Here is a 27,244-nt window from a genome sequence, read left to right on the forward strand (position 1 = left end):
CCACTCAGCTCAGCACTAACAGGGCTTTATTCTCTGTCTGTTCGAATTAATGAGGATTATACAGCAGTTCCATGAAGTGCACTGGTGTTACATAGACTGCAGGAAATGCTTGAGTTGTAAATAATGGAGATTATCTCATTGCATTCTGTTTGTGTCACTGTTCCCAAAATCACTGCAAAAGGCACTGATATCATTGGCTAAAGCCAGACAAGGTCCAAGTGTTTTCTTCTGTACAATATCCATCAGTGTGCCTCCCTGTCTGTCTACACACTGAGGATGTTATCAGGAATACTAGGCTAACATTGGGAAGAGCACTGAACTCTGAACATTGTCATGTTCCTGAATCCAGTTTGAGGTGACTTTTGCCGTGTGACAAGGTACATCATCATGCTAGCTATTCATCCATCCATCTCAATATCTACAGCAGTGGTCTCCAGCCCTCCTCCTGGAGAGCTGTCTTCCTGCAGGTTTTAACTCAAACCTAACACACCCCATTCAGTTAGTCAAGCGCTCCAGAAAGCAGTAATTAGTTGGATCAGGTGGAGTGAATTAGGGTTAAATAAATGTGTGTGAAGGCAGAGCTTGTAGTTGTAGACCACTGATGCAGAGTACCTAGAGGTAGTTGGGGCTCAGCGGTTAGAGCAGTGTGCTATTGGTGACAGGGTTGTGGGTTAAATACCTGAGCTCGGTAAGCTGCCACTGGTGCCACTGTTGGGTAACAGTGCTCCCTGGGTGCCACAGCAATAGCTGCCCACTGCACTGGGCATGTGTGCTCACAGTCACTGTGTGTATTTGATCACATGTTTGTGTGTGTTCACTGCATGAGTCAGTTAAAGGCAGAGGCCAAACTCTATCTTGTGAATGTGGCTGCCTTGCCATGCCTACTGAACCACCTACAAGTGCCACATGTAAGTCTTTAGACCAAATGATTGAATTAAAGTTTTTGAAGGTACAATTTACTTTCAGCCTAAAATGTGGTCTAACAGAAATGTGCTTACTAAGTGACCTTCATTATAAATATCATCACTGGAAAAAGGGAAAAAGAAAATTGAAATTCAGGAAATTCAACAGATAACAGGGCTGAGTAAACGTTGTGGGACACAAAAAAAGTTTAATAATTTTTAATTAATTATAGCAAAAAAATGTTTTAATCACATGATGTTACACAATATGATTAATTATTAATATTTATTATTATTAATTATTATTATTATTAGTAGAAGTAGTATGGATATTTGGATTTGACTGACATTTCTTGACATGTATTTTATTCTGGAAAATCAGCTTTTTCATTTTTAACAAAGATCCTCATTCATTGAGCGATTAATAATTTATTACCACTGCTATTTGTGACCATAATACACTGTACAATATTATCTCTATAATATCGACTATATTTCTGTGCTACTCCACCAGACTTTAATAAACGTCTGCTCATTTGAAGGACGTCTGTGTGAACCTCACACGGTGTTGTGCTCCGCCCTCCTGTGGTGGAAATGAAAACTGCAGGCCGCAAAGTCCCGCCCCTCCACTACGTCACACTCTCCGCCTCGTGTCAAATCAAGTTTAGACGGGCTGACGGAGCGCGCTGGAGGCGCCGGGTCTGTGTTGTTGCTTCATAGACACAGATTTCATGTCTGTTTTTCTTTTTTCTGTTTTTGTACACAACCAGTAGAAGGAAACGCTGTACTTGATCCACGTTGGGCTTCTTCAAATGAGCTGAAGGACCGTGATTTTCAAACCCCAGAAGTGGCGGTAAGTGATCCCCAACACATCTGCTTGCTAGGCTAGCTAACAGCGGCGTGACACAATACACAGTGTCTGATGGTCATTTGAGGCTAGTCCCAGTGTTTGTACTGGTTTGCCTCGTTTTAAAAAATTAAAAATGCCACCAAATGTGTTTGTTTTGACTGTGCTGCAGTTTGCCCCTTTTTCACCGGTGTGAGCTGCTGTAATACACCGGGGTTGTTTCATTTCTTGGTTATGTCGCTGAGGGTAATATCTTCGTTTAGATCAGATCTGATCTTATTTAATTTTATAAGCCCAGAACAGTAAGTCTTAAATACTGTGAGAAATGTGTGAGATGGCAGGACTATTCTGGGTACAGAGCCCGAGGCGAGGGCAGCTTCTTTGGCTGCTCCTTTTATCCCCTTCATTAACATGAGGCTGCTGGCTTTGTTTTGATAATCAGTGTGACCAAAGGTCTTGCTCTGGTGAGCTCTTCACATCGAGATATGAAGCCTGCTGTTGGATCAGGGTCCGGATTTTCCACATTCCTCTCTGTGCAACACCTTTTTAATGAATGCATGGAAAATATCCTCTAGTCAAGCAGCCATTACCTTTAAAAACAACCATTTAGACTGCAGGTGAAAAGCACTTATCTTATATTTCCTGCAGTGTCATTTCTGGTTTGTTGTGTATGCAGTCTGCTGTGTGTGTGTGTGTGTGTGTGTGTGTGTGTTGGCAGCAGAATTCCCTTCTGTGAGTTTTAATGTGAACCTGAAAAAAAACACACGCTCACTCTTGCGTCTTCAAACATGTGGATGAACCAGCTTGAGGATGTAGTCACCCTCCATGACTGAATCACACAGGGATCGAGACGCTTCCCTGAGGCAGAACGCTGCTCTGCACTGGCTGCGTGTGTTAAAACTTGAAGTCAGACCTTGTGCTGTGAAAAATGTTCAGATCTTCCCTCGTTTACGTCCCCATCCCCTTTTTCCCCTTCTTCTGTTGTCCCCAGATCTGAGGACCACCTGTCCATGCCCTTGTGGACTTCTTTACCACGGTTCTGGCTCTGGTGAGCGTGTGCATTTTACCATGAGCTGGGCCACAGAAGACTGGACCGTGGGTCTGTCCGGCCATGTCCTGCAGAAGGTTCGGGAGCTTCAGGCGCACAATGAGAAGCTGACCCGAGAGAGACAGCAGAGACAGCTCCAGCTGGACAACTCGGAGGCAGCCCTGCACAAACAGAAGCAAAAGGTTGCATCATTTAGTCCTGTTACTCTGTGCCGCGGCTGTAATTCAGAAGGACTGTATTTGTAGTTGATTGACAGTCTGAATTAGATGAACTTGGATAACTAAAGACTAGTTTTTCTTACAGTAGATTATCAAGCAGGACATTACAGGGGTTGCAATTATAGATTTAGCAAGATTTCTAATTAGAGAGACAGACTGTCTGATGTTCTTCTAAGTAACAGGCATTACCTGAGCTTGCCTTGTACTTATAGAGCTAGATGAAGCAATAGGCAAAGTTGGACTGCTTATTGTGCTTATTTAATACTAAGCCAGATCTACAGTTGGCTGTTGGATGAGTCATTTGAGCGTATTGTGGTGTTCTGGCTGTTCTGACTATACTAATGTATTTAGAAGTGTAGTACATTCAAACGACCATACCATGGAAGTGTTTTTTGGATTTCGCATAACACAGCATGTAAACGCTAAAGTTTCAATCACTATCCCCATCCAACGCTGCGAAAACAGCCTATTTTGAATGTACAGTTTCTGTGTTATCACAAAAACCTGTGTATTTACATATCACTGCTGTCCAATGAGTTAAATTAATTCTTATTTTCCATTGACTTTTAAAGTTAAGAACTTTTTCTGCCTTCTCCTGTAAAGACACTATTCTGGAGATGCATGTTTTTAATTAGACAGCGCTGATGTAATAGATTCATATAATACATAATATATAATACATTGACGCTCGTGTTAAAAGGAATTTTTAAGAGCCACTGCTTTTTCTATAAGATAAAATACAGGGCAGCCAATCAGAACAGATACGATGAATGTACATGCTGTAAATCTGTCTAAAAGGCACAGTAACACGTAACTAATTGCTATAATTGCTATGAGGTTTGAATGGTCATGTATACAAACCTTATAAGAGGACCTCAAAGAACGAATGAAGCATCAGAAAAAATTAAGATATGGGCCCTGTGAGGAGTAAGCGAGGTTTGGACAACGTGGAAAATTTACAACCTCTAAATACCGGGAGACATTTTTATAGTACACCAATCCAATCATATTATTTTGAATTTCTGTTAAAGGAATGGGTCTGTGAAAAAATCACACCCCAGATGCAGTCAGTCAGAGAAGACATGTTTGATATATCTGACCAAGCTTCTATAGTTTACAATGGGAGATGCTAGGCTAATGTTGTTAACAAACACTGGACTTGGACTGTCACCAGTCACATCTCATTTCATTAAATAAATACTAAAATGCTAATGAATTAGTTTGAATTAGTTTTTTTTATAGCTGTGTGAAAATGTGAAAGAACAGTTCAGTCAGATTTTCCCATTTGATCTAATATTATGATCTAATATTATGATCTGGCTTTAAATTGTGATCTGAATTATGAAATGGCTGCTTCGCCATTCAGCTGTGTGGAGCAGTTTACTTGTGTTTATAATAACTAAAGGAAATAATACTGTCTGTGTGTGCAAAAAATGAGGATCTGCATGCATTTTGAGTGAGCTTTCCTATTGTGGGTGTTTCTGGAGATTGGTGACTGTATAAGTTCAGTGTTTCTTAGCAACGTAGTCTTGGCGTCCCCTGTTGTAAATTGTTGGAGTAACGGTTTCTACCGTCCAAGGCTTTTCACTAGATTTTGGAGCATTGCTGTGAGAATTTGATTGCATTCAGCGACAAGAGTGATGGTGAGGTCAGAAAGTTGGATGATCACCACCCCACTTCATCCCCACCTCCCCAACTCATCCAAGAAGTATTGGATTAAGCTCAATGCTGAGGGGCTTTATAGCCCTCTACATTGAGGGTTGTGCCAATGGGTTCATGTTTTTCTGCTCCAAAGAACCCTATTCTATTAGACAACTAGGGAAAGTAGATAAATGCATTAATTAAAAAGTGTGTGTGTGTGTGTGTGTGTGTGTGTGTGTGTGTGTGTGTGTGTGTGTGTGTGTGTGTGTGTGTTTATTTATTTTATTTATTTATTTATTTTAAACTCTATGTATGGTGTATGTATGTAATGGTGTAATGGTCTAATGCCACTTCTATTCTCCTGTCTCAGTATGAAGAGGTGCGGGTGGAGCTGGCTGCAGTGCAAAGGGAGCTGGTAGGAGTCAGAGAAGGGGCGCAGGTAGAGGCACGGGCGAAGGAGCGCTTGGCCCAAGAGCTACAGGTGAAAGCGACTCAGGTGTGCTCTGTAGAAAACCAGCTGGAATCATCCAGAACGCTTGCACAGAAGCTCGCGCAGGAGGTTAAACGGTAAGATGCATGTTTGCGCACACATTTGCAGTACTGAACTCGTGCTTGCAAACGTACACAGCATGATTACTGCAATAGGTGTGTATTAACTTACTCACGTATGTTGCAGCATGTCAGCTTTACCAAACTGTGCTGTGTGGAAACCTAAATAGCCTCAGTAATCTCTGTGGATTACCCTGCACTAAAGAAAAGCAAATTTAGGAAATCAAATTTGCATGAATAGGACTTTCTGCTAATTGAGACGGAGGTGCTAAATGATTTAGAGCTTCCTTTTGACCTCCCCCCTCTGTCTCCCTCTCCCCCTCTCCCAGATTGGAGGCCGAGCTGGAGAAGCTGCAGAAAGAAAGCGTCTCGGGGGAATCCTTGTTATTTTCCACTCCCTGCTGGAACGTTAACTCACCCTGGGATCAAAGCGGTATCCTGCCTTCTGTTCCTCGCTCGCTCTCCTCTGTATTGTTTGTCTGTCACTCCTCATCCTTTTGTTCCTCAATTATCTGTTACTTTTGGTAAAGCTGTTCTCACTTTATAGCATGCAGAAAATCCCCACCCACACCAAACCTAACTTGTTAAAAAGACAAACAGGGTTTTGTCACTGTCTATTGGTCCGTCCATTGTTAAAGTATTATACAGTGTAAAGTACAACTGCCAGATTCACATTATGTTAAAAAGAGGGGAAAACAGCAAAGGTGATATTTCATTCAATATTTAAGTTTTCTAGGAATAAATGCCTGTACAGTGTAATGTCATTTATTTTCTATGGCACTGTACTGAGAGGGTAAGTATTAGGTACAGGCAAACATTTGGACATCCTAGTTCAAATGATAAGTAAGGTTGATTTTGTAGGTGAAACTAATTAGAATTCACAACATGAGTACATATTTGCGAGTTCAGTTTCTGTGCATTTGTTAAATATAAAATGCGCCATATCCTTATGCCACATTGGGGGGTTTATTTTTTTCCCCAGTGTGTTAAATTAAGCCAATAAACAGTAGACATGAATTAAAATGTACGGAAGTGTCTCTTTTAGTTATGTTCATGTAGAAAATCACACTGTTTCCAACAACTGTACTTGACATTTTTCTCTGTGCTTGGAACTCTGCAGGTAATAAGAATGGTCTCAGAGGAGAGGATGACGGCAAACCTCACCATGTCAGAGTAGGTTTTCTCAAACACTGTTGTGTGGTGTGTTTTTTTTTAAATTAATTATTTATTTATTTAAAACAATGTTTTGTGTATTTCTAATTGGGCCTGCATGAACTTTGTCCTGCACATTTTTGAGCCACTTGTGAGCAGTTTTGGCAGTTTAGTAGAAGATTGAACCAAGAAGATTGAGTTCTTGGTACTGACCGTTTTTCCTGGTCTTGTCCCTCTGTAGCAACAGCTTGTGTTTGCAGACAGCCCCAAACCCTCCCTGGGTGGAGTTTCATCACAGTTCCCACAGCAACCCCACAAAACCCCATCCCTCCGGCGCGGACTCCACCAATCAGAGGCGCATACCCCCTCCTCTTTGTTTCCGTGGGAACGGGATGACACAAGGTCTAATCCCAGAGGTAGACCAGCATCCACCGCCGCTGCCTCCTCCTCCTCCTTCTCATCCAGTGAGGCCATCGTTACAGGCTCTGACTCTCGGGATAACGGGGCCGAGGAGACTCTGAGGAAAGAGAGAGATGGTAAGTGTCTTCATCACAGTAAGCAAGAGCGTGTGGCCTGATGATAGTCTCTCACACTCTGTATAAAATCACTCCTTCTAATGAACACATTCAGATAGACGTTGAATCGTTGAATACATTGCTGACCCAGATGTGCAAATGCACACACTAACAGCCCCTTCTGTGTCTGGTGACCATAAGTAAAAGCGTCTCTTGGTCTAAAGAGGCTGCTTGTAGTGAGTTGCTATGGGAACTGCTTTGACTAGGGTCGGGCTGCCCTGCTAGTGGCTGTAGCATATTTGAGTGTAACTTTGCATATTAGTAAAGGATGGGGGATTTCTTTATCCTGACATGGAGGAACTGCATCTCAGATTTAGGAACTGAGACACTACTGTAATGTGGGGTCATTTTTTTCTGTTGCGCTATTTTAGTGATCGGTCATAAGACAGGTTGTGTTGAAAAAGGAAAGAAAGATAATAATCAAATGTTTGGGGACAAGAAAAAAAAACAATAGAGCTTTTGACCCTGAATGTTTGTGTATTCAGTTTTCTTGTAAAACCACATGTTGCAGGTCGGGAGGTGACTCTGCATTGTATATGGAACATGACTCACTATGTTCAAGGGCAGGGTGTCCCATGTCATTTTGAGTTGGAAGGCTACAATTTTGGTTTGCTTTCCTCATCACAGCTGGGCCCATGAGCATGACTTTGGCATTATCACAATTTTTTTCCATGTACTGCAGCTGTGGAACTAAAAGGATATATATATATATATATATATATATATATATATATATATATATATATATATATATATATATATATTATATTATATTATATTATATTATATTATTATGGAAGTGGTATTATGTGTAGTTCATGTCCAGAATGTCCGGGATGAAGAAAGATTTAGAAGATAAAGACATGGAAAATAGAATAGGGCACACATGGGAATGGGAGTAGCATTGGAGCAACCAAGGTCACCATGCCCAATGTCAACTAGAGGTATAAAGTTGTCCCAACTATGAGCTGTGCAGCAGCAGACCTGCATTCCCTGGAGTGACCGAGCTCCACCCAGTCCCTTTGGGATGTGTTGGAGTGGTCTTTGTGATCCAGAACCAAATCATCCAACATCAGTATGTGACCTCACGAATGCTTGTGTGGCTGAATGCATTCAAATCCTGACAGCAGAGTTACCAACATTTTAGCAGAAATCCTTACCATTATAAGAGAGGATGTAACTGCACCAAAAAGGGGACAAACTCCATATGAATACCTCTGATTTAGGAGGAAACATTGGATAAGCAAGTGTCTACAAACCTTTGGACATGCTGTGTGTTTTCTAGCAGGACACAACACTCAAATGCAACCCAATAAAGCTAGAAATCTTTGTACAGTTGGCAGTAATTATTACTCTTCTCCTCCACAGCAGTTGGTTGTGGGTTTATTGTGGAAAGAGGTCTGTCTGCATGTGTCTGTTTTATGGCTGACAGAGCTTAATGTGTGTATGTGCGTATGAGAGAGGAAGGTGTGTGCACGCATATGTACACACAGCAGAGTTTGTTTAGTGCTGTGTGACGGATCTGAATGCTCTTCATTGTGCTGGGGTTGTGTGTAGTCACTGCTGAGGTAATCTGCTATTGTCTTCTTCCACTGAAACATGCTGTGTTCCCGGAACACTCTATGGGACATTAGGATGCTGTATAGGAATACATGGTTTGGCTCTCAGATGAACTGAGCAGATCTGTATTTGACTGCTAAAATTATTAGATAGTTATTTATTAGCATTTTTCGATTTTTAACTATCAGGGACTGTGGGTTAGGGGAGTTTCTAATATAGTTAATAGTAATAGATCATATTTAGAAGAATATTTGTAATAGCAAAATGAACGTTAGGGCTCGGGGGGGTTAGTGGACAAAGGCGCTGGCTTGCTGGTTTCAATCCCGGGTCATGCAGCTTGCCACCATCAGTCGAGAGAGCACAATAGGCCTTGTTCTCTTTAAGTGTGGGTTGCCGGCACTTGGACTAAGGGGACGGGGAGGGTCATCACAGGATTCAGAGCACGCTGGCTACGTTGCGATGCTGCTTCAGCACCAATTCAAAATAAGGAAGGCATTGCAGTTCTAATGAACAGGGATTGGGTTATTGGCCTTCCAAACTGGGTAGAAAATGGGGTAAAAGTAAAAGAAAGAAAAATTACTATGGTAATATTTGTGTTTCTTAGGTTGACCGCTTTAATGTTCTCTTTGTTTGTCTGTCTCTCTCTCTCAGCTCTGTGTGTAAGGGTCTCTGGGCTGCAGAAGGAAGTACAAGTAGAAAAGGAGCGCTGCAGGGAGTCTGAGTCCCGTCTTGCTCAGACTCAGAAAGAGCTCAACATCAAAGAACAGAACCTCACTCGCTCCAAAGATGAGTTGGCCCGTGCACAAACGCGCATCACTCAGGAAGGGGACAGGGTGAGCACATGTACATGTACACACACAGGCAGAGTATGGCTGTGTTATTCATTGGCTGGTTAATATTGACCCTTTCACTTCTACCTGTTATTTTCCTTTAAAGCAGCAGGGCACCAAAATTCTTTGGAATTATTTGTCAATGTCCTGCAAAAACTTTGCATCTGGAGGTACAAGATTTTTGCATGACAGCAATGATATGCAGTATAGATGTATAAAGAATGCCCCATGCATCATGTACTAGTAACCAGTAAATGGCTGATGTATGTTGTAGGGCTGTAGGAAAATGATGCACTTGAGTATTGTAATATGTTTTACAATACTGTATTGATTCCCTATGTAATAGTTCATGTTGCCAGGTTCTTGCCATGTTTCTCCACTTTTGGGAACTGAAAGTCCCAAATCTTGTATAGTACACACAGCTTTAATAAAACTGTTCATCACTCATCTGTCACATCGTTTGAGTAAGAGAAACCAGAGTTCCCATGTGTCCTCGGAAATCTAGGAAATATATTGTATTGGAAATGTTTTCTAGTCACTGAAATTCCTGGAAACTGAGGAAATTGTTTAAAACATCCTGTAAATGTTAGTGAGATCCTGCAAAAGAAGCTGTTGAGCATCTAAAACAATTTAGCTACTGATTTCCTGTTTTTAGCTTATAGCTTTCTTAATTGTTAGTTGTTTACCTGTTAGTAACTTTTTGACACAAATTGTCTTTCTTTCCAGCATCAGTCATCTATACAGGGTTTTCCCCTTGCAATTTGGGGACAGATGACAGATTTAAAATTTGAGGATATAAGGCACTCTGTTGGCACAGGCCTATCACTAATAAATGGGTCAAAATGAATTAAAACATTATACATGTTCAAGCTCTCAGTGTTCTTGTCTTTCTGTCTAACTTGCACTTTGCACTTGCTGTGATTTCACTCTCTACTGAAGTAAGACTAATTTGTCTATGTATAAGGGCAGCTCTGATACCAGTGAGCCTCACTTTGGAAAAACACCAAAGCATTTGCATCTTACAGAACAGTTTTGCATATAGTGCTATGTTTTAATAGTGTATCCAGTAACCATGCATGTTAAACCACAAGCATACTGATATTTTTCAATGCTCAGTGATGTTATGCCCTGAAAATGATAAAAAAAAAAAAAGTGAAAAAGCTTACCCAACCAGCAAGCTAAAGTAAGCCAGACCAGCATAAACTAGCAAGCTCGCTCGTTTGTTCATCCAACCAGCAAGAACAACATTCAGCATGTGTGTGTTCCCTAGATGCGCATCCTGCAGTAGAGCTTTACCTTCTTTAAAGCGTCACTACAGAAAAGCTGGAAAATATTTAGTAAGCAAACAGCAAAGTTTACAACATTAGTAACATGTACAGCTCTTTTCACTCATTTCTCTCCTTGCCCTGCTGTTTAGTTCTGCAGTGTAGCAGATTAGGAGTTCTGGACAGCCTTCTAATTAACATTGCTTATTAGAACATTAGGATTTCATTCAGACAGTTCTCAGATGGGCCTAATCAGCAGTTTTAAGTAGTGCTTTATTGTGGTTGTATCCTTTTTTTCTATTTGCAAAAACACATGTCTTGCTCCCATTTTGAGCAAGTAATATAAGAAGAGCAAGAATAATAATTGTTGCATCATAATAATTAATCTAACACTTTAATTACAATATAAAATACTTGTGTGCAGGCCCAGGCAGCTGAACAGCGTGTGAAGCAGCTTCAGGAGGAGCTGAAGTGTCAGAGGCAGAATGCTGAGACCAGCCGGTGCAATGCTGAGCAACGCAGAAAGGACATGGAGAGAGAGCACCAGAAAGTAAGCAATCCTGTGTATGTGTGCGCAAATCGATACCCAGGTGGATGTCCTGGCACAGGGCTAATAATCATGGAAAGTGTGAGGGATGTAAATCGGCATAGTCAACCATTTTACTCAATGTTTGTAATGCTTTTTTACGGTTACTGTTTACATTTTGTGAACGAGTTAATGATCAGTGAACCAATAGAAAGAAAGAAAAATATTTATTTATTTAAATATTTATTTATAAATCTAATAATAATAACAAAATGCCTTTTGACAGTGCTGCTCCAAACCCCAGTTAACCCCCTAGTCGTTAAAGATAAAGGTGCTTCTACTTTTGGTTCTATAACGAGCCTATAAATTGGCAATGAATCTTTACATGTAGTGAAGGCTCTTCATACTTACACATCTCTGTTACAGACATGGTTCTTAATGGAATCAAACATGGCATCACTAAAGGAACCATTTGAAGCACGTTTGCTTTTAAGAGTTTAGTAAAGAGTAAAACAAAAAAAAAAAAGACCAAAAAACAAGAAAGTCTGGGTTCATGAATGAAGTGATTTATGAGTGGACAGGCATGAACTGTAGGTGTGTTGTTTTGCGTGTAGGAGTTGTTGGAGCTACAGAGAGAGAGGCAGTCTATGGAGAAGCAGCATCAACAGGAGAGCAACCGACTCAACCAGGAGATCCAGCAAGCCAGGACAGCACACAACACACTACAGGCTCAGTATGACAAGGTATTGTGCACGTACAGAGAATACACCACATGTTCACATGCTCACGTTGCACCGCAGAGTAGAGCACAGTACAGTACAGGAGCAGTGTGACTATCACTCAGACACATGCTTTAAAAAGCTGTGGGCACAGCTGTTCTAAACACTCGTTATATAACCGCCTCTCTCTCTCACATGCACTCTCTCTCTGTCCCTCTCTCGCTCTTGGTCTCTGTTGGTCGTTATCTTCCTTTTTCAGTATTAGAAAGGTTACTGCAGAGAAGTCTTACTCTGTTATCTTTGCCATTTGTGACTGTTCCCTGTTTCCTTGCTGCTTTCTGTTCTCTCATGCTCTCTCAAACACTTTTTTTTTTATCTAGCTGTTTCTTCTTTAATTCTCTTGCTCTTGCGCTGCCTCTTGCTTCCCCTCTTTCTCTCTGTTTTCTTTTTCTTTCTCATCTCTCTTGCTCTTACTTGCTCACCCCTTTTTTTATGTATTTATTTTTTCTTGTGCTCTTTCACTCTCTTTCCTTTTCCCCCATTTTTCTCTCTCTCTCATGCTCTTGTTTGCTCTCTCATATATATTCAAGAGTTTCGCTGTGTGTTCCACAGGTCAATGCACTAATGTCACCTCTTTCCCTCTGGCCTCTCGGCTGCCCCCTGCTTTCTCACACTCTTTTCTCTGTCATTTCTTTCTCCTTTGCCTTCTCTTCCTCTTGGCTTTCTGACAGAAGGCACTTGAGTCAAGGTCAGTGTTGTAATCTCTGATTTGATTAAACTGGCTACACACATTTTTCTTGCTCTTCTCTCTTGCTCTTCTCTCTTTCTCTTTTCCCCCTGTTCAGTAGTCATAATTTAGGGGTGTAGGGGCCCAAACATGATGGGTCAGTAAGTGGAGCACCAGCGACATGCAGCCTGCATGCCCAGCTGTCTCTCTGTGTACCGTTGTTTAAAACAGTGTATTGTTTTTCAGCCTGGCGAGTGGGCTAGTGTGTGTTTAACTCATCTATCTGTCTTTGTTTGCTTAGCAGTAAAACAGCATTTTCAGACATGCCATTAACCCTGCCGGCCTGTGGCCAAACGGCAGCGTGTAAACTGTAGCTTTCTCTGCAGACCTGTTACGTCGTCCTCCACATGTGATTATTAATCAGAGTACAGTCATTGGCTGACAACAGCTAGTCAGAACAGTGCTCTGTTTATAGTGTGCGTGCACATGCTGCTATCTAATCTAATTCAAACCGATTAACTGATTAAACTCTCCCACACACACACACGCACACACACACACCTGAATGGATGAATCAGCCATTCATTCATAGTATGGCTAAAGCTTGTGTGGATCCGAGCCACTGTTTAATTTATGTGGTAAACATGTCAACCAACATGGCGATCAATTGGTTCCCTCAGGCTGCGTGCCGGTGGTGTTTTAACTACAATAAGTGACATAAATAGATGGATTTAATGTTTTGTGAGTGCAGTTTTATAGTAGACTACAGTCATAATGTAGACAATATAACTCTCCCAATATGCAATATTTATCATGAACCTGTCATAAAGACAAAATTCACCTGTGTCTGTGGATTTAAAAACTGCTATCCAGATACTCTCCTGTACAAAGTACAGTGTTTGTTTGTTTGTATTAATTTATTTACTTATTTACTTTGCTCCATTCAATTAAACAGTCTAATTACACTCTATTGAAACATGCAGTTGGTTAGTGTTATAAGTACTGACAACATTGACCATATACCTATAAAAAGCATACTGTGTATCTTAATAACACAAGTTATCGCAGTTCCCTAAAATATTGTCATGTTGCCCACGCCTTACAATTGCTTACACCTTTAAAGCAGCATTATGTGAGAATTGTTATTTCTTGCGTCTGGGCTCTGCAGTAGGGAAGATAAATTTATGCTTTGAGTCACCCCTGAAAGACATGCTTTACACAGACATTTCTGGACAAGCTGAGAGATGTAGAACCATCACTGAAGGTGAAAGAAGCTGGTGGACTCATCTCGTAGAGTAATATCGCAGCATTACGCCGTTCTTGTGAGCATTATCCTATCCACATTGTGCTGTAGACAGCATGTCGGGCCCAGAGTAGCAGAACAGACAATATTCTCCCTATTACAAGTCAGTGGAGCATCATCATCATCATTTTAAAGCTGATATTTTAAGATAAAAAGCTGCATAATTACCTTGGGAAAATGTGTTGTTTTTTAGTTTTGAAAGCCTGAGACAAAAAAATTGCTGCCGTCCACTGAAAAACATACATCTCCAAAATTGTGTCTTTACAGGACAAGGCAAACATGCTCTTAACTTTGAATGTTAAAGTTTATTCCAAGTAATTTGGAGCATTTCTATTGCTTTATAAATCCAGACTTATTTACATTTACAGAGTTCAGAGCAGCTACAAGGTTAAACCCATGGAGAAAACAAAAAAATGGAGATATATGGTTTTCATTGGACAGCAGCGAAATGCTTTAGCTGCTTAGAGGGCTTGTGGCCATGTTAGTAGCAAAACTTCTTTTAGGACCCCCCCCACAAAAAGCAGCCAAAGTATCTCCAGACAGAATGTCTCCTTCCCAGTCAAGTCTTGCACGTTCTTGTTTATACCGACCTTTTTCTTCTGATTGGATGAACTTCCTATGACGTACAAAGTGAGATGACGTGGAGTACATTTCAAGTTCTTGGGGGGGGGAGTAAAGTTCAGCACTCATTTTACTTCTTTTATTTATATTTTCCTCCTTTTATGGTTTATTGGGTGACTATAACCTGTCTTACACTTTCTGTAATTGATCAGAAAGTTTAAACTCTCCAAAAAAGCGTTGCAAACAAACCAAACCATGGTCCGGGTGTGAACAGGGGTTCACGTTAGGCGATAGATTGTCCTTATAGATTAATCAGACTTGGTATTACACACTGAATTTGCAGTACTGAAAACACATTTTATATTTATATCCTGCTTCCAGATCATCGCTGCAGTTTAGGTAAGCGGAAACCGGACAGATTAATGTCTCTGTAACTGGTAAACATCAGCATGGAATGTAATGTGTGGAAGATCACTGTCTCTGTTACTGCGGTTGTTGAGTGTTGTAAGTCCTAATACTACCTACAGTAGGCGCAGAAAAGCGTATTGTGGTGTAATATAACGTGATATTGATCAAAATCATCATATTTCTCTCTCTTAGTCTGCAACACTTTATTACTTATGTTTAAATGTGTGCAGAATGCAGCCATTTAATTAGGGTCATGTTACACAGGTAGGTGAATGTAGCATTAGGTGTTTTGCCCAAGGTCTGTTATTGGTGTAGTGTGGTGTGTTTTGCCTGGCTGGGGAATCAAACCCCACAAGGAAGTTGGTGGTGTTCTCCACTATGCTACACCAACTTCTTCATTTCAGGGTATTATTCACCCTTGTGTGTGCCTAAATATTGACACTTGACATTATTCCAAGATGGGCAGTCATTACATACTTTAACTGGAAAAGTGTTGTCTGTGTTTTATATTATACATATAAATATTTTGAAGTTCATGCATGATTTGGCATGAGGGCATCATCCATGCTGTTTGGTTTGTGGAGTTTCTTGAATCATGGCTGTGGCAGTGTGGCATCCATAAATGATTTTCATCCTTTTATATTTCATGTATCATAAACTGGATGTTCTGTCTGGCCTTCCTGCTTCAGCATGGGCGTAGCAGATATTTGCTGTGACTGAGATACATGGAGTTGTTTCACTGCAGAGTGCATGAAGACCAAACTGCTCATAAATAATTTGTTGGAATGAGCTGTTTTTGCCACACCTAAATCTCAAGTGATGGTCTTTGTCCTATGTATGTGTTTCTGCTCGTCCCCTCTACCCCCACTTTTGCCTTCCTCTTTTTCTACTTCCCTTTGTCCACTTTTAGCCTTATTTCCCCTCGTCCTTCCCTCGGTCTTTTGGAGTTCATTCGGCTCATTATGTGTGTGTGCGCTCGTGTATTATTTTTTTTTTGTTCAGCTGGCTCTGCAGAAACAGGCAGTGGAGCAAGATCTGGAGGGAGTTCAGGCCAAGCTGAAGAACACACAGGCTGAGCTCACTGAGAGTCAGAAGAGAGAGACTCAGACGCTGGCAAAACTCACGGTACGCCTCCTCCCTGTATAAACACACACAAACACATACAGGTTTGTTTTTTTAATACAGCGCCAGATCTGACGAATGTCCCATATTAAGTTCTAAACATATAACTAAGTATATGTAACTAGAATATTCAAGTCGTGAAATGGTGAAATGTTTTTGACAGCAGTTCTGAATAGCTAAATATTTTGCTTTCATAAAAGGTGGTTTACAAAGTCAGGAGCATTTTAGTGGTTTTGATGTCACAATTTACCTGTTTTTGTCTCTAGTTTTTCAGTTTTCCCACCCAAATTTGAGTAATTTCTCTCAAAATGGTGCTTAAACACAAACACCCACACATGCAGGCAGTGCCCTATGCACATGCAGACGGGTTTGTTTTTTTATTGCCTCAATAAAAGATGGGTGGGAAAGAGAAATTTCAACTGTTCAGCTAAATGAACTCTTGCATCCCTAAATTGAATAGGCTTTGTGACTTTTACTGCCATAGTTTTATATCTATGTTTATAACAGTCAGACATATCAACAGTTGAATTTAACACTACACCCTTCACTGGGAGCTGCAGTTACAGTTGGGCCTCCTGCAGAAATGGTGGAGCTTCTAAAAGCTGCCTCAAGCTTAAAAAACTGTTAAACTGCCATTACTGTGACTCAGCAGAATCTCCCACTAGATATAATTCCGTTATCTCTTAACGGCTTCAGACTGGCTTCTGCGTTTGCTAAGCTTAGGAGGGGTGGATCTGCTCAGGTGGCTGCACACCAAAATTCCATATTGTTGCTTTTATGGAAAAACATTGTATCTCCATTTTGATTCTGGCAGTTGTTCTTTACATTGTCAATTTCATGATGAATGGACCAGTGACTGTTATATGTGCACAGTTAGATTCCATATGATCAGGGATTTTAAATGGATTATAATTACAGAAACCCTGCTCCAGTGGGATTTATTGACTGCCAAATGACCCAGCAACCCCCTTAAGGCAGAAACACACATGTTGGTCAAAACAACATTACAATGTTAGGTGTTTTTGTCATTGTAATACAATTTTTCCTTCTATTGCCTGAGTCATGTCTGTCTGTATGGGCCTTGCCCTGCATTGTGTATACTTCTGTGGTAGGATTGCAGCCTTTCTCTAGTCTGTTTATAGTCTATTTTGCTTAGTCCTTCTTTGTCTGGGTTGGTCTTGACTTTTTGCCAGTGTTAGACAGCTCCTATGATGTCTAGACATTGATGGATTTTTCATTGTGACAGTAGGGCATACAGTGATTAATTATTTACCTACAGGTTCAGAATCTGTTTTGTTGTTATCTCTACTGCACCCTTGTTCCTGGCCTGTAGGAGTCACTGAGGGAAAGTGAGACCCTCAGCCTATCTCTGGAACAGCTTAAGAAGAAGGAGAAACATCTGGAGGCAGAAGTGAAGAGGCTGACTGAAGAATTGGCTGAAGCACTGAAGCTTATTAAAGAGCTTCAGGGTAAGGACAGTAAGGGGAGTGGATTTGTGTGTGTGTTTGGGCCACGTGTCTATGGTATATTATTGCATGTGCTGTCATCATAACGGTATCATGTGTTTTTGCTTCCACCTGCTGGGACATATGTGGTGGTACAGGTTTTAAAAAACCTTTGTAAATAGATCCAAATGAATATACAGATGTATATTAACTACTGTTTTTTTTAGGCCTGTGGAACTAAAATGATATTGAAAAAATGTTTTTTTAAATATTATATTTATATTAAGTATTTGGACACCTGCTCATTTATTTTGTTGGAGTAACTGCTCCACAGCTCAATGCTGGGAGGCTTCAATACCCCTCTAGCCCACGCATGGCATGAGGCAGGTTGCCAATACATTCATGTTCATCTGCTGCAGAGAGTCCTATTATATTAGCTCTATATTAGCTATATTACTTCTCTACAGGAACTGGACAAGCTGTGTGTGCCTTTGCACATCTGTGTCAGCAATGGGTGGGTTTTAAAGTAGCCGAATGGATTCATTAGAAGGGGTGTCCACAAACATTTGGTCATGTGTGTTTTTTTTTTATTTAATTTTTTTATTATTAAAATATTTTGAGTTGTAGACTTTCAATTTAAATAATTAATTGATTTACTCAATTAATTATACCACAATATATGGATTGTGGTAATCCTGTTTACTGATTCTCACTCACTAACAACAAACACTCTCTTCCTTCCCTTATATTCAGCCCAGCTTGCAGCTCCTCCTCCTCCTCCATTGGTCTCTCATTCCTTCACTCCTGTAACTGGAGACATCTTCACCCCTGTTCTCTCTAGCCACCATGATCGCTCTCCACCTCACCAGCACTCAGCCCAGAAAAAGAGAGGTCCCAAACCTGGAAGACCAAGAGAGGTTGACCGACCTGGGGTGTTGCCTTATCCTGCTGACCGAGAACCTGGCGAGGGTATTGAGTCAGAACACATCAGTGAATTTGGATCTGAAGACTCTGTGACACTAAACACCAAAGAACGTGAAGGGAACCACCACCGAGCAGGACGGCCTGGTGAACTAGACATGGAGAGCTCTATTACTGAACAAGACACAGGGATTGAGGATACAGACACAGACTCCTACATGTCTGATTCAACCAGTGAGCGAATGTTTAAAGACGAAGGGTTTTCACAAACTGATATTCGTTGTGACTCAGGAGGCAAAATCTCAACTGCCGTGAATCAGGGACAGAAACAGGACTCCTCTTCTCTTAAGGAGTTAAAGAAGGAGAACTCTGTTCTTCGGGATGAGCTCAGAGACATCAAGCAGGAGCTGGACCGGCGTCTGGATGACCTCGAGACGCAGAGGCGAGCGGAAGCTGAAGCCAGGACTAAGCTGAAGCAGCTGAGCAAGAAGCACTCAAGTCAGGCCGAGCAGCACCGTGCCAAAGCCCAAGAGTTCAAAGAGAAAGGGAGCAAAATGGAGGCCCAGCTGGAACAGGAGAAGAGGGAGAGTGCCAGGCTCAGGGCAGTGGTGGCTAGTTTGGAGAAAGAGGCTGAAAAAAGACAGGAGGAGGGAGAGAGAGAAGAGGAAGAGAGCAAAGAGGAGAACCTTAAGCTCCAAGAGGCCCTGGCTGAGATGGAAAGAAAGGAAGAACAGCTTCAAGAAGAAAGGGAGCAGATGCAAAAGGACCTTGATACGCTTCAGTCTGAACTTGCGCAGGAACGCGAGGACAGGGCAAGGGAGCGAGAGGAGGAGAAGAAACGACTTAAGACCAATGAACTGGAAGGTCTAAAGATAGCAGAACTTCAAGCAGAGTTAGAACGACTACAAAGGTCTGCTGGCCTAAAGGACAAAAATCTAAATGACAACTTGCCCCTAACATATCTGCAACTTGGAAACCAGTCAAACACCACTGATGACGCAGCTGCATTAGAAAATAATGTTAGTTCATCTCCTGATGCTATTGTTTCCTTTTGGGACTCTACGAACCTTCAGAACACCACGTTCTCTAAGGAAACAAGAATAACGTCCCTGATAACAGAATGTGGCACTCGGACAAAATGTGCAAAACACTCACAAAAGAATACAGAGGACGTTTTTTCACAAGGAGAAGATATTGAAGGGCAAGAAAAAAGCAGAGAGGCTACAGACTTGGATAACACTACCGTTTTGGTCCTGGAGGTGGAACGTTTGCGAGTGCAGAGGGACAGGGAGGAAGAGAAGGCAAAAAAATTCCAGCAGAAGCTTGAGGTCCTTCAGAACCAAGTTACTAGTCAGACCCAGCAGCTGACACTGGCTTTCGAGAAGCAGAGCAGGCACATTGAAGATCTCTTGAAGGAGCTACAAGAAAGAGATGATGCCCTCCAGAGGCAAGGAGAGGAACTGCAGAGCTGTCGTGATGAGATCGCCTCACTCAAAGCAGACAAACTGGGTGGGGAGATGGTCAGCAGCCCAACCTCAAACACTGAACAATCTACTGGGGAGTCTGAGGGCTCAAGCTGTGGTTTAGTGATTAGTAACGCAAATGCAGATACAGAAGAACTAGTTAAAGAAGAGGCTTCGCTCACTAGGAAAGACAAACCACTACAAGCTAATGCAGAACCTTTTACAAGTGAAGAGGATGGGAAGAATCAGCTTGGCAATATTGCATCTGAACAACATGGGGCAGACCTGAGTGAGGTGACAACAGGCACCTCAGAACATTCATCATTACCCACTGCGGATGAACACGGCAGCGATTCTGCCTCCCACACTGAACACACTAAAGCTGAGACACTACCTGAACCACTAAGTATTTTTCAGCAAGGCATAGGTCATGTAGATGAGGAGAGTAACACAGAGAGACCCGAGAGCTCCAATGTGTTAAGTCCTGATAAGCCAATGGAACAGTCTGATATTTCTGAATTCCCACAGAGCCTTATGGAATACCCCACAGTTGAGGTCAGCGAGTTAAAGAGGGTGGTAAATGAATTGCATGAAGCACAGAATGAACTGTCTCTTCTCAAAGCTAAGCACGACCAGCTGGCTCTGCAGCTGCAGGAAGTGTCAAAGGAAGATTTTCTGGCTATCAAGCAGGAGAATGAACAGCTGAAATTAAAACTGACACTAATGGCCAAAGAAATGCATGCACCACAGAAACCTCAGCTAACACAAGATGGGCCTTCTCATTTGAAGAACACTAAAGAAGAACATCCAGCAGCTGTAAATCAAGCTATACACTGTTCTGGCATTTCCTCAAAGCTAGAAGAAGCAAAGGGAGTTGGTGGGAGTTGTAGAGATGGCGAAGGAGGCGGCGAAGGAGGCGGCGAAGGAGGCGGCGAAGGAGGCGGCGGCGAAGGAGGCGGCGGCGAAGGAGGAGGCGGCGAAGGAGGAGGCGGCGAAGGAGGCGGCAGGGAGGAAGTTCTCTCTCTTCAGAAACAGGTACTTAATTTCAGCATGTCTGTATATGACAAATCTCATCTAATAATTTTGTGCCTTTCCCTCCCAGAGGATCATATTCTAGCGTACTTCAGCAGATTCCCCCTTTTTTTAGCATGCCTGCGTCAACACCTCAGATAATTATGAAGCCCATCACAAATTGGTGTGACCGGATGGGCTGAGCCAGCACTAACCAATGATGGCTCACAATTAAAATAATTGCAATCCCATTTACTGTCACTGCATTTCGAAACTTCTGCCTAAGAACAGGTTCTTTTCTAACAGAACTACAGTGAGCATAAATCCATAAATGTGAGAGTGTGTGAGAGTGTGTGAGAGTGTGTGAGAGTGTGTGAGAGTGTGTGAGAGTGTGTGAGAGTAAAATATATGGTATGAAACGTGAGGATTATCATAGTGTGCACATTTACTTAATACTGGTATCTCCTTTCCTGCTTGACTGTGTATCAGACTTGACAACTACCAACACACACACACACACACACACAGCAGAGAAAATGGCAAAAGGGCACTAATCACCAACCTCTATTCTTTTGGGAAAAAATATTATTAAAATCGGCTCTATGGGATTGCTTTAGACATCCCAAAATGATTGCCGGATTTGTCGTCATTGATTGATACAGTTGACCAGAAGTTTGCATACACTATATAAAGACACATGCATTTTTTTTCACTGTCTGACATGAATTTAGAGTAAACTTTTCCTGTTTTAGGTCAATTAGGATTACCAAAATTATTTCTATTTGCTAAATGCCTGAATAATGAGAGTAATAATAATTGCCTTAAAAAAGTCAGTGTTTTGGAGTGGCCATCACAAAGCCCTGATCTCAATCCTAATGAAAATTTATGGGCAAAGCTGAAAGGGCATGTGTGAACAAGGCGACCTACAAACATGGCTCAGTTACACCAGTTCTGTCAGGAGGAATAGGCCAAAATTCCTGCCAACTATTGTGACAAGCTTGTGAAAGGATATCCAAAGCGTTTGACCCAAGTCATACAGTTTAAGGGCAATGTTACCAAATACTAATGAAATGTATGTAAACGTTTGAATTTGAAGTTATAAATTGCCTTTAAAAATGTCTCTCTTATTATTCTGGCATTTAGCAAATAGAAATAATTTTGGGAATCCTAATTGACCTGAAACAAGAAAAGTGATTTCATGTCGGTGAGAAAAAATGCATATGTGTCTTTTTATATAGTGTATGTAAACTTCTGGTTTCAACTGTGTATACTTTGTGAAAAATAAGGTCCCAAAGTGGCGGCCAAGTGAGGAAATTAATTGAACATGTTGACCCATTTTTAAGAACACCATGTGTGCTCTGTTTACAGCTTGAATCTCTTACAAAACCACGTGTGGAATCCCATTTAGAATATATATATATAATAGATTTTTAGTTAATCGTTAGATAAAAAAAATTGTCAAAAGAGCTCCACCACAACAAGATGATGAAAAATAAAAAGAGGTAAATTGGTAAAGAACCTTTCTTCACACTCTCATCTTTTTTACATATATGGTTCTTGGCATCACTCGAACCCTTTTGTAGCAGCTTTAGTTTTTTAATTTATTATTATTTTTAATGTAAATCTGACTTTTACATTAATACATGAGCAATAATAATTTAATGATGAAAGTGATTAGGTTTTAACTATAATAAAGCATTTGTTACACAATGGTAAATACATGTTACCAATTATTTGAACCTGTTTATGAATTATTTTATTGTAAAGTTCCATGTTTGAGATAAATCAAATGGTTAATAAAGGTAAATTAAAACCTTCAAGCTGTAGCTTTATGGCTCAGTCAGCTGCTTATTGTGGAGTGTTTGTTATAACAGGCCCATTATATTTGGTCTTAATGTATTCTTCCTGTGAAGTGTGCATATTTTAGCTGTTGACTGTTCTGACATACACTAAATGACTATGCAGGAACGTGTATCATGACTCAATTGATCTTCTTTATAAATAAACAGAAGCATGACTACTGAGGAAGGTGTTTGATTTCATTCTGACCTCCTTCTACTCTGTACTCTCTTAGGTTCAGGCCCTGCACACGCAGCTCCAGCTCATCTCTGAGCAGAACAGCAAGCAAGCCCAAGAGCTGGAGCTATGGAGAATCTCTACGTCATCCCTGGGGGAGACCATGGTCGACCATAGCAACGGCAGCCCCATAATTCTAGTGCGAGAAGACCAGCTAGTCCTTTCGTGCAGCTCCACTGAGCAACACAGACGCAGCCAACAGACCAGGTACCCTTTCAGTGCAAGCCATTCTGAGCTTGACTGGCATTTGTTATAGATAAATGCACACTAAAAGGGAGAGCCTGTGATGTGTAGTGTGTACTCAGGACATATATTTATATGTGAGCTGTAGGGCACTTAAAATGATTGGCGGTGTGTTGGCGTAGTAAACACAGGTGCTGGTTGTAGAGGGCTTATGCTGTACTGTAGGTGCAGTCTTTCTCCCTTCATATTAGTCTGTACTGTCTGTTCCAGGAGTGCAGGGCAGTGTGGAGATTGTTCTCAGTCTGAGGGTTTCTCTGGCCCTCAGAGTGGACACAAGGAAGGAGATGGTCTGCTCTTAGCAAGAAAGACCACAGGAAAAGCGAAGGTAAGTATTTGTTGATTTAAAACTAAAGGCCCAAACTTCACTGACATTTTGGTTACATTGCTCATAATCTGCAGAAGTGAAGTGCAATTTTAAAAGCTTAAGCAGCAGTTTAAGGGTCTTCCTCATTTGACGAAGCCACCTTTCCTCCAGACCTGGGCATATAAAATATGAACATGTGATTGTTATACCAGGTGTCTATTTTTAGCAGTTTTTAATCATGCTATTGAAAAAAACACTACCACCACATCTTTCACCCTCCAAATGGAAAACACAAAGCTGTCGTCTAAACACTGTTTTATGGGTGGGAGTAATGCATGCTTTACTAAAGCCATGTCTGGTTTTAAACTGACCTTAAACATTGTGTTTTGAAAAATGAAAAATATAAAAATGATAGCCAAAAAAGGTAAAAAAAAAGAAAGAAAAAAAAGGAAAGAATAACACTCAAAAGGTATCTGCACAGAATGTTTGTACCACTAGGCATGAAAATTTATGGGCAAAGCTGAAAGGGCATGTGTGAACAAGGCGACCTACAAACATGGCTCAGTTACACCAGTTCTGTCAGGAGGAATAGGCCAAAATTCCTGCCAACTATTGTGACAAGCTTGAAAAGGTATCTGCACAGAATGTTTGTACCACTAGGCATGTATAAAAAAAATTGGTTTCACTGCAGCATTTTAAAGTAACTGGACGCCAAGCGATCAGGGAAATCTGTCCAATTGTATTATAAGAAACCCACAACATAAATTCACATTTCTATATTTCTATTCTATAAGTCTCTCCAAAATGTCTCTCACAAACAGCCTAAAAAAAGTATTTTCACTGTAGTGTTAATTGGCTTTATATGTGACCTAAATTGTGTTTATATCATTTCACAAAACCAGACTGGAGCAGTATCAGCCTATGCTCAGGCTGCTTGAATGGGGGAGCAAGAACCTGGGATTGGGACATTTCTAATTTGTACGGTTATTGTAATAATTTACTGAATGGTTCTTTTTGTATTTCTCCTCAGGAATTAGTTGTTGTAGAAGAAGGCACAATCACTGAATCGATTGATCAACGCAAAATGAAAATCACAACCTTGGATGTTAGTGGCACATCTCTAGTGTCCTCTTCTGAATTTGAGATCTCTGAGGACAGACATGATTTAGCTCATCAAATTGAACTAAGAGGACCAAGTGATGTTCCAAAAGCTGTCTCCATTAGCCCTGAGAATCAGTCCAAGGAAGACTCCTTCAAAATAGAAAGCCAGGCAAATCGTTACGCCACAGCCAACTCTGAGACCGAAGTAATCAATACAGAACCACCCGCCTTGAGAGACCCCCAGAAGCCTTGCCTTAACCACAATGAGGCGGTTACACTTGCACAACATACTGGCACATTTGAAAGGCTGACAGATCAGCAGACTGCTTACGATGCTGCTCTTGGGAGACTGACTGATAACTCTGCCCTGAGGGAGGATGATGAAATAAAGCATCTTGCTGCAAACCAAGGTCAGAGATCAGAGGCCACCAAAGTTGCAGGCCAGGCCAAAGAAGTGAATAGTGTGTCCACTCAGACAGAAGAGGGCGGTGAGAGGGACGTGGAAGAGGTCAGAAAGTCTGTTGCTCTCCAGGAGAAAATGACACTAATGTACACCAGCACCCAGACCCAGACTGAAGAGATAAGGCAGAGTGAGGAAGAGGAGGAGCAGGATGATGAATCGACTAACTCTCCTCCCTTATCTCCTGCTCCACCATCAGAAACGGAGAAGGTTCTGTTTTCCAGTGCCTTCCCCATCCCAGCAGATCCAGCTCACCTAGCCGAGCGCATCAGACGCAACCGCAGCCGCATGTCTGCAGCGTATGACGACACAGAGTACGAACCCTATGGCCTGCCTGAGGTGGTCATGAAAGGTGGGCTTCATTAAACAAAAAAATCAATGTGCAATTTTCACCATGTCTGAAGTTCTTTTCTGTAGATAACACCGGAGCTACAAGGCAAGTATGTAAATGAGTAAATGTAGTTAATAAAGACAATAGAAAACCAATTCAACAAGACAAATCACACTCAATACAGAACAGTCAGGAAATTGAAATACTGGAATATTTTCCCATCTTGGCTTTCATTTTAAAAGAATGTACTCTAACCCACCCTAATAATTTCCATTACTTTTAGATTACTTGACTTTTTAAAGTTGTATAGTCCAATATGATTTTTTTTTTTCATATAACTGATTACAAGGCAAACAGAAAATATGTTTAGAATAATATATTGGTGGATTTAAACGAGTTGTCACAGGTTTGCCTCAAATTTAAGTAATCATAAATTTACATAATCTGGTACAGTTTACCTTACTTAAATAGAATATACTCTTATCCACCTTAAAACTTTCCATTACTTTTAGATTTTTTTGTATAATTCAATAAATACTTTAGAAAAAAAACTTCAGACAAATTTCAGCAAGCCAACTTTAACTTCTTACAACTTTTGAATAAAATAAAATGTAAAGACTGAAATGTTTTGCTATCCTAGCTTTCATTCCTATTTTGATCTGTAAATTAACTCCTAATTTCCTAGCAGGAATAACATGCATTTCCTAGCTGAGTAAACCATTAAGACCTTTCAGCTGATATTGCCTGACAGGACAGATATGCTATGTCCTGCTGTTAAAGATTATCTGTCAGAATGTACAGGACAGTACAGAAAGCACTCCAGCTTCGAGTTGACTGTTTTCAGATATACAATGTACTTTTATGCCTAATTTTAGTATCTCAGAGCCCAGAAAAACTACTTTAGCAGTTTCTTAATTTGACTTCTTTGTCTGCAGGTTTTGCAGATATCCCCAGTGGTCCAGCTTGTCCATACGTTTTGCGCAGGGGGCTTTTGGGCACAGATGCTTTACCCATTCCGCGCAGAGAGCCACCCAGAGAGGTGGAGGAAGATGTTGACCCATAAGAGTCTCGCACTGCCACAGGTTAGTGCATTCAGGTACACAAGCAGGTGTTGCTCAATCTCCCTGCACTATATTGACTATTACTTAATATGATTGCCTTTATTTCCATGGAATCTGTTTTGAATAATTTTACATAGTTTTCAATGTTTTGACGTTTGAATGTTGCCTCTTTGAATTTGCCTTTTTGCAGGCTTGCGGGGAAAGCTGTGTTTGAAGCTCCCTGTCTCATCCTGAATGTTAATGGCCTCTCCCCAACCCCCGACACCCCTGGAAGACTCAGTAGTGAATGGTAGCCTTTTTGAATAGTACATTTATGAATTTCAGCCTTCGAGAGAACAGTAAGATTGTCTTTACTCTCTGAAAAGCAAAGCCTTATTTACTTATGTTTATTTAAATGTTTACATAGATTTGTAATGTGAGCTAGTTTTTCATTTTTAAAAACTTGAAAGTTGTGAATATCTTTATTTATAGATTTTGTTGTAAAGATTTCTTTATGTAGGTAGATTGATAGCTATAAAAATGGTAGAATAAAACACTTGAGTGTGTCTCTGTGTTTGTGTGTGTGTGTGTGCACGTGAATGTGTGTAGATTATGACTCAGACCAACCTGAGCATGTTTCCGCTCCTTGTATGGTGTTTGGTGTTGAGTGTGTGTACACACTTTTCGTCTGGCTGCTCCACGGTGCCTGGTTGATCTTATTTCAGCAAGACCTGTGTGGTTCATGTTGCGTGGGAAAGGTTTTGAATTGGTTTGTTTGTTTTTTTTCCTTTTTTTATGAGATTAATATATTGAGGAGAGCCTTTCAGTGCAGTTACAGCATGTGTATGTGTTTGTAACTGCCAGATATGGAGGGATTGTAATGGTGGATGCTTACA

At 41.0% G+C, this 27,244-nt stretch overlaps 1 protein-coding gene across 1 annotated transcript in view; it reads left to right on the plus strand.

Annotated features, from left to right (window-relative positions):
* The first annotated feature begins 1,577 nt into the window (after positions 1-1,577).
* LOC140540597 (uncharacterized) overlaps positions 1,578-27,244 on the plus strand; it is a 25,796-nt gene continuing 129 nt past the window's right edge. Inside the window, exons 1-17 of the mRNA XM_072662964.1 lie at positions 1,578-1,755; positions 2,741-2,979; positions 5,027-5,223; positions 5,535-5,638; positions 6,326-6,378; positions 6,599-6,893; positions 9,144-9,325; positions 11,012-11,137; positions 11,728-11,856; positions 15,834-15,956; positions 17,287-17,422; positions 18,152-20,817; positions 22,868-23,076; positions 23,323-23,437; positions 24,447-25,329; positions 26,244-26,390; positions 26,560-27,244. The exon at positions 26,560-27,244 is cut by the window's right edge and continues 129 nt beyond it. Coding sequence (XP_072519065.1) covers positions 2,818-2,979; positions 5,027-5,223; positions 5,535-5,638; positions 6,326-6,378; positions 6,599-6,893; positions 9,144-9,325; positions 11,012-11,137; positions 11,728-11,856; positions 15,834-15,956; positions 17,287-17,422; positions 18,152-20,817; positions 22,868-23,076; positions 23,323-23,437; positions 24,447-25,329; positions 26,244-26,371 — 5,508 coding nt within the window. The 5' untranslated portion in view covers positions 1,578-1,755; positions 2,741-2,817 and the 3' untranslated portion in view covers positions 26,372-26,390; positions 26,560-27,244. The remainder of the gene's footprint in view (positions 1,756-2,740; positions 2,980-5,026; positions 5,224-5,534; positions 5,639-6,325; positions 6,379-6,598; positions 6,894-9,143; positions 9,326-11,011; positions 11,138-11,727; positions 11,857-15,833; positions 15,957-17,286; positions 17,423-18,151; positions 20,818-22,867; positions 23,077-23,322; positions 23,438-24,446; positions 25,330-26,243; positions 26,391-26,559) is intronic.

Source organism: Salminus brasiliensis, chromosome 19 (assembly GCF_030463535.1).
Source record: "Salminus brasiliensis chromosome 19, fSalBra1.hap2, whole genome shotgun sequence".
In the NCBI taxonomy this organism is placed as follows: Eukaryota; Metazoa; Chordata; class Actinopteri; order Characiformes; family Bryconidae; genus Salminus; species Salminus brasiliensis.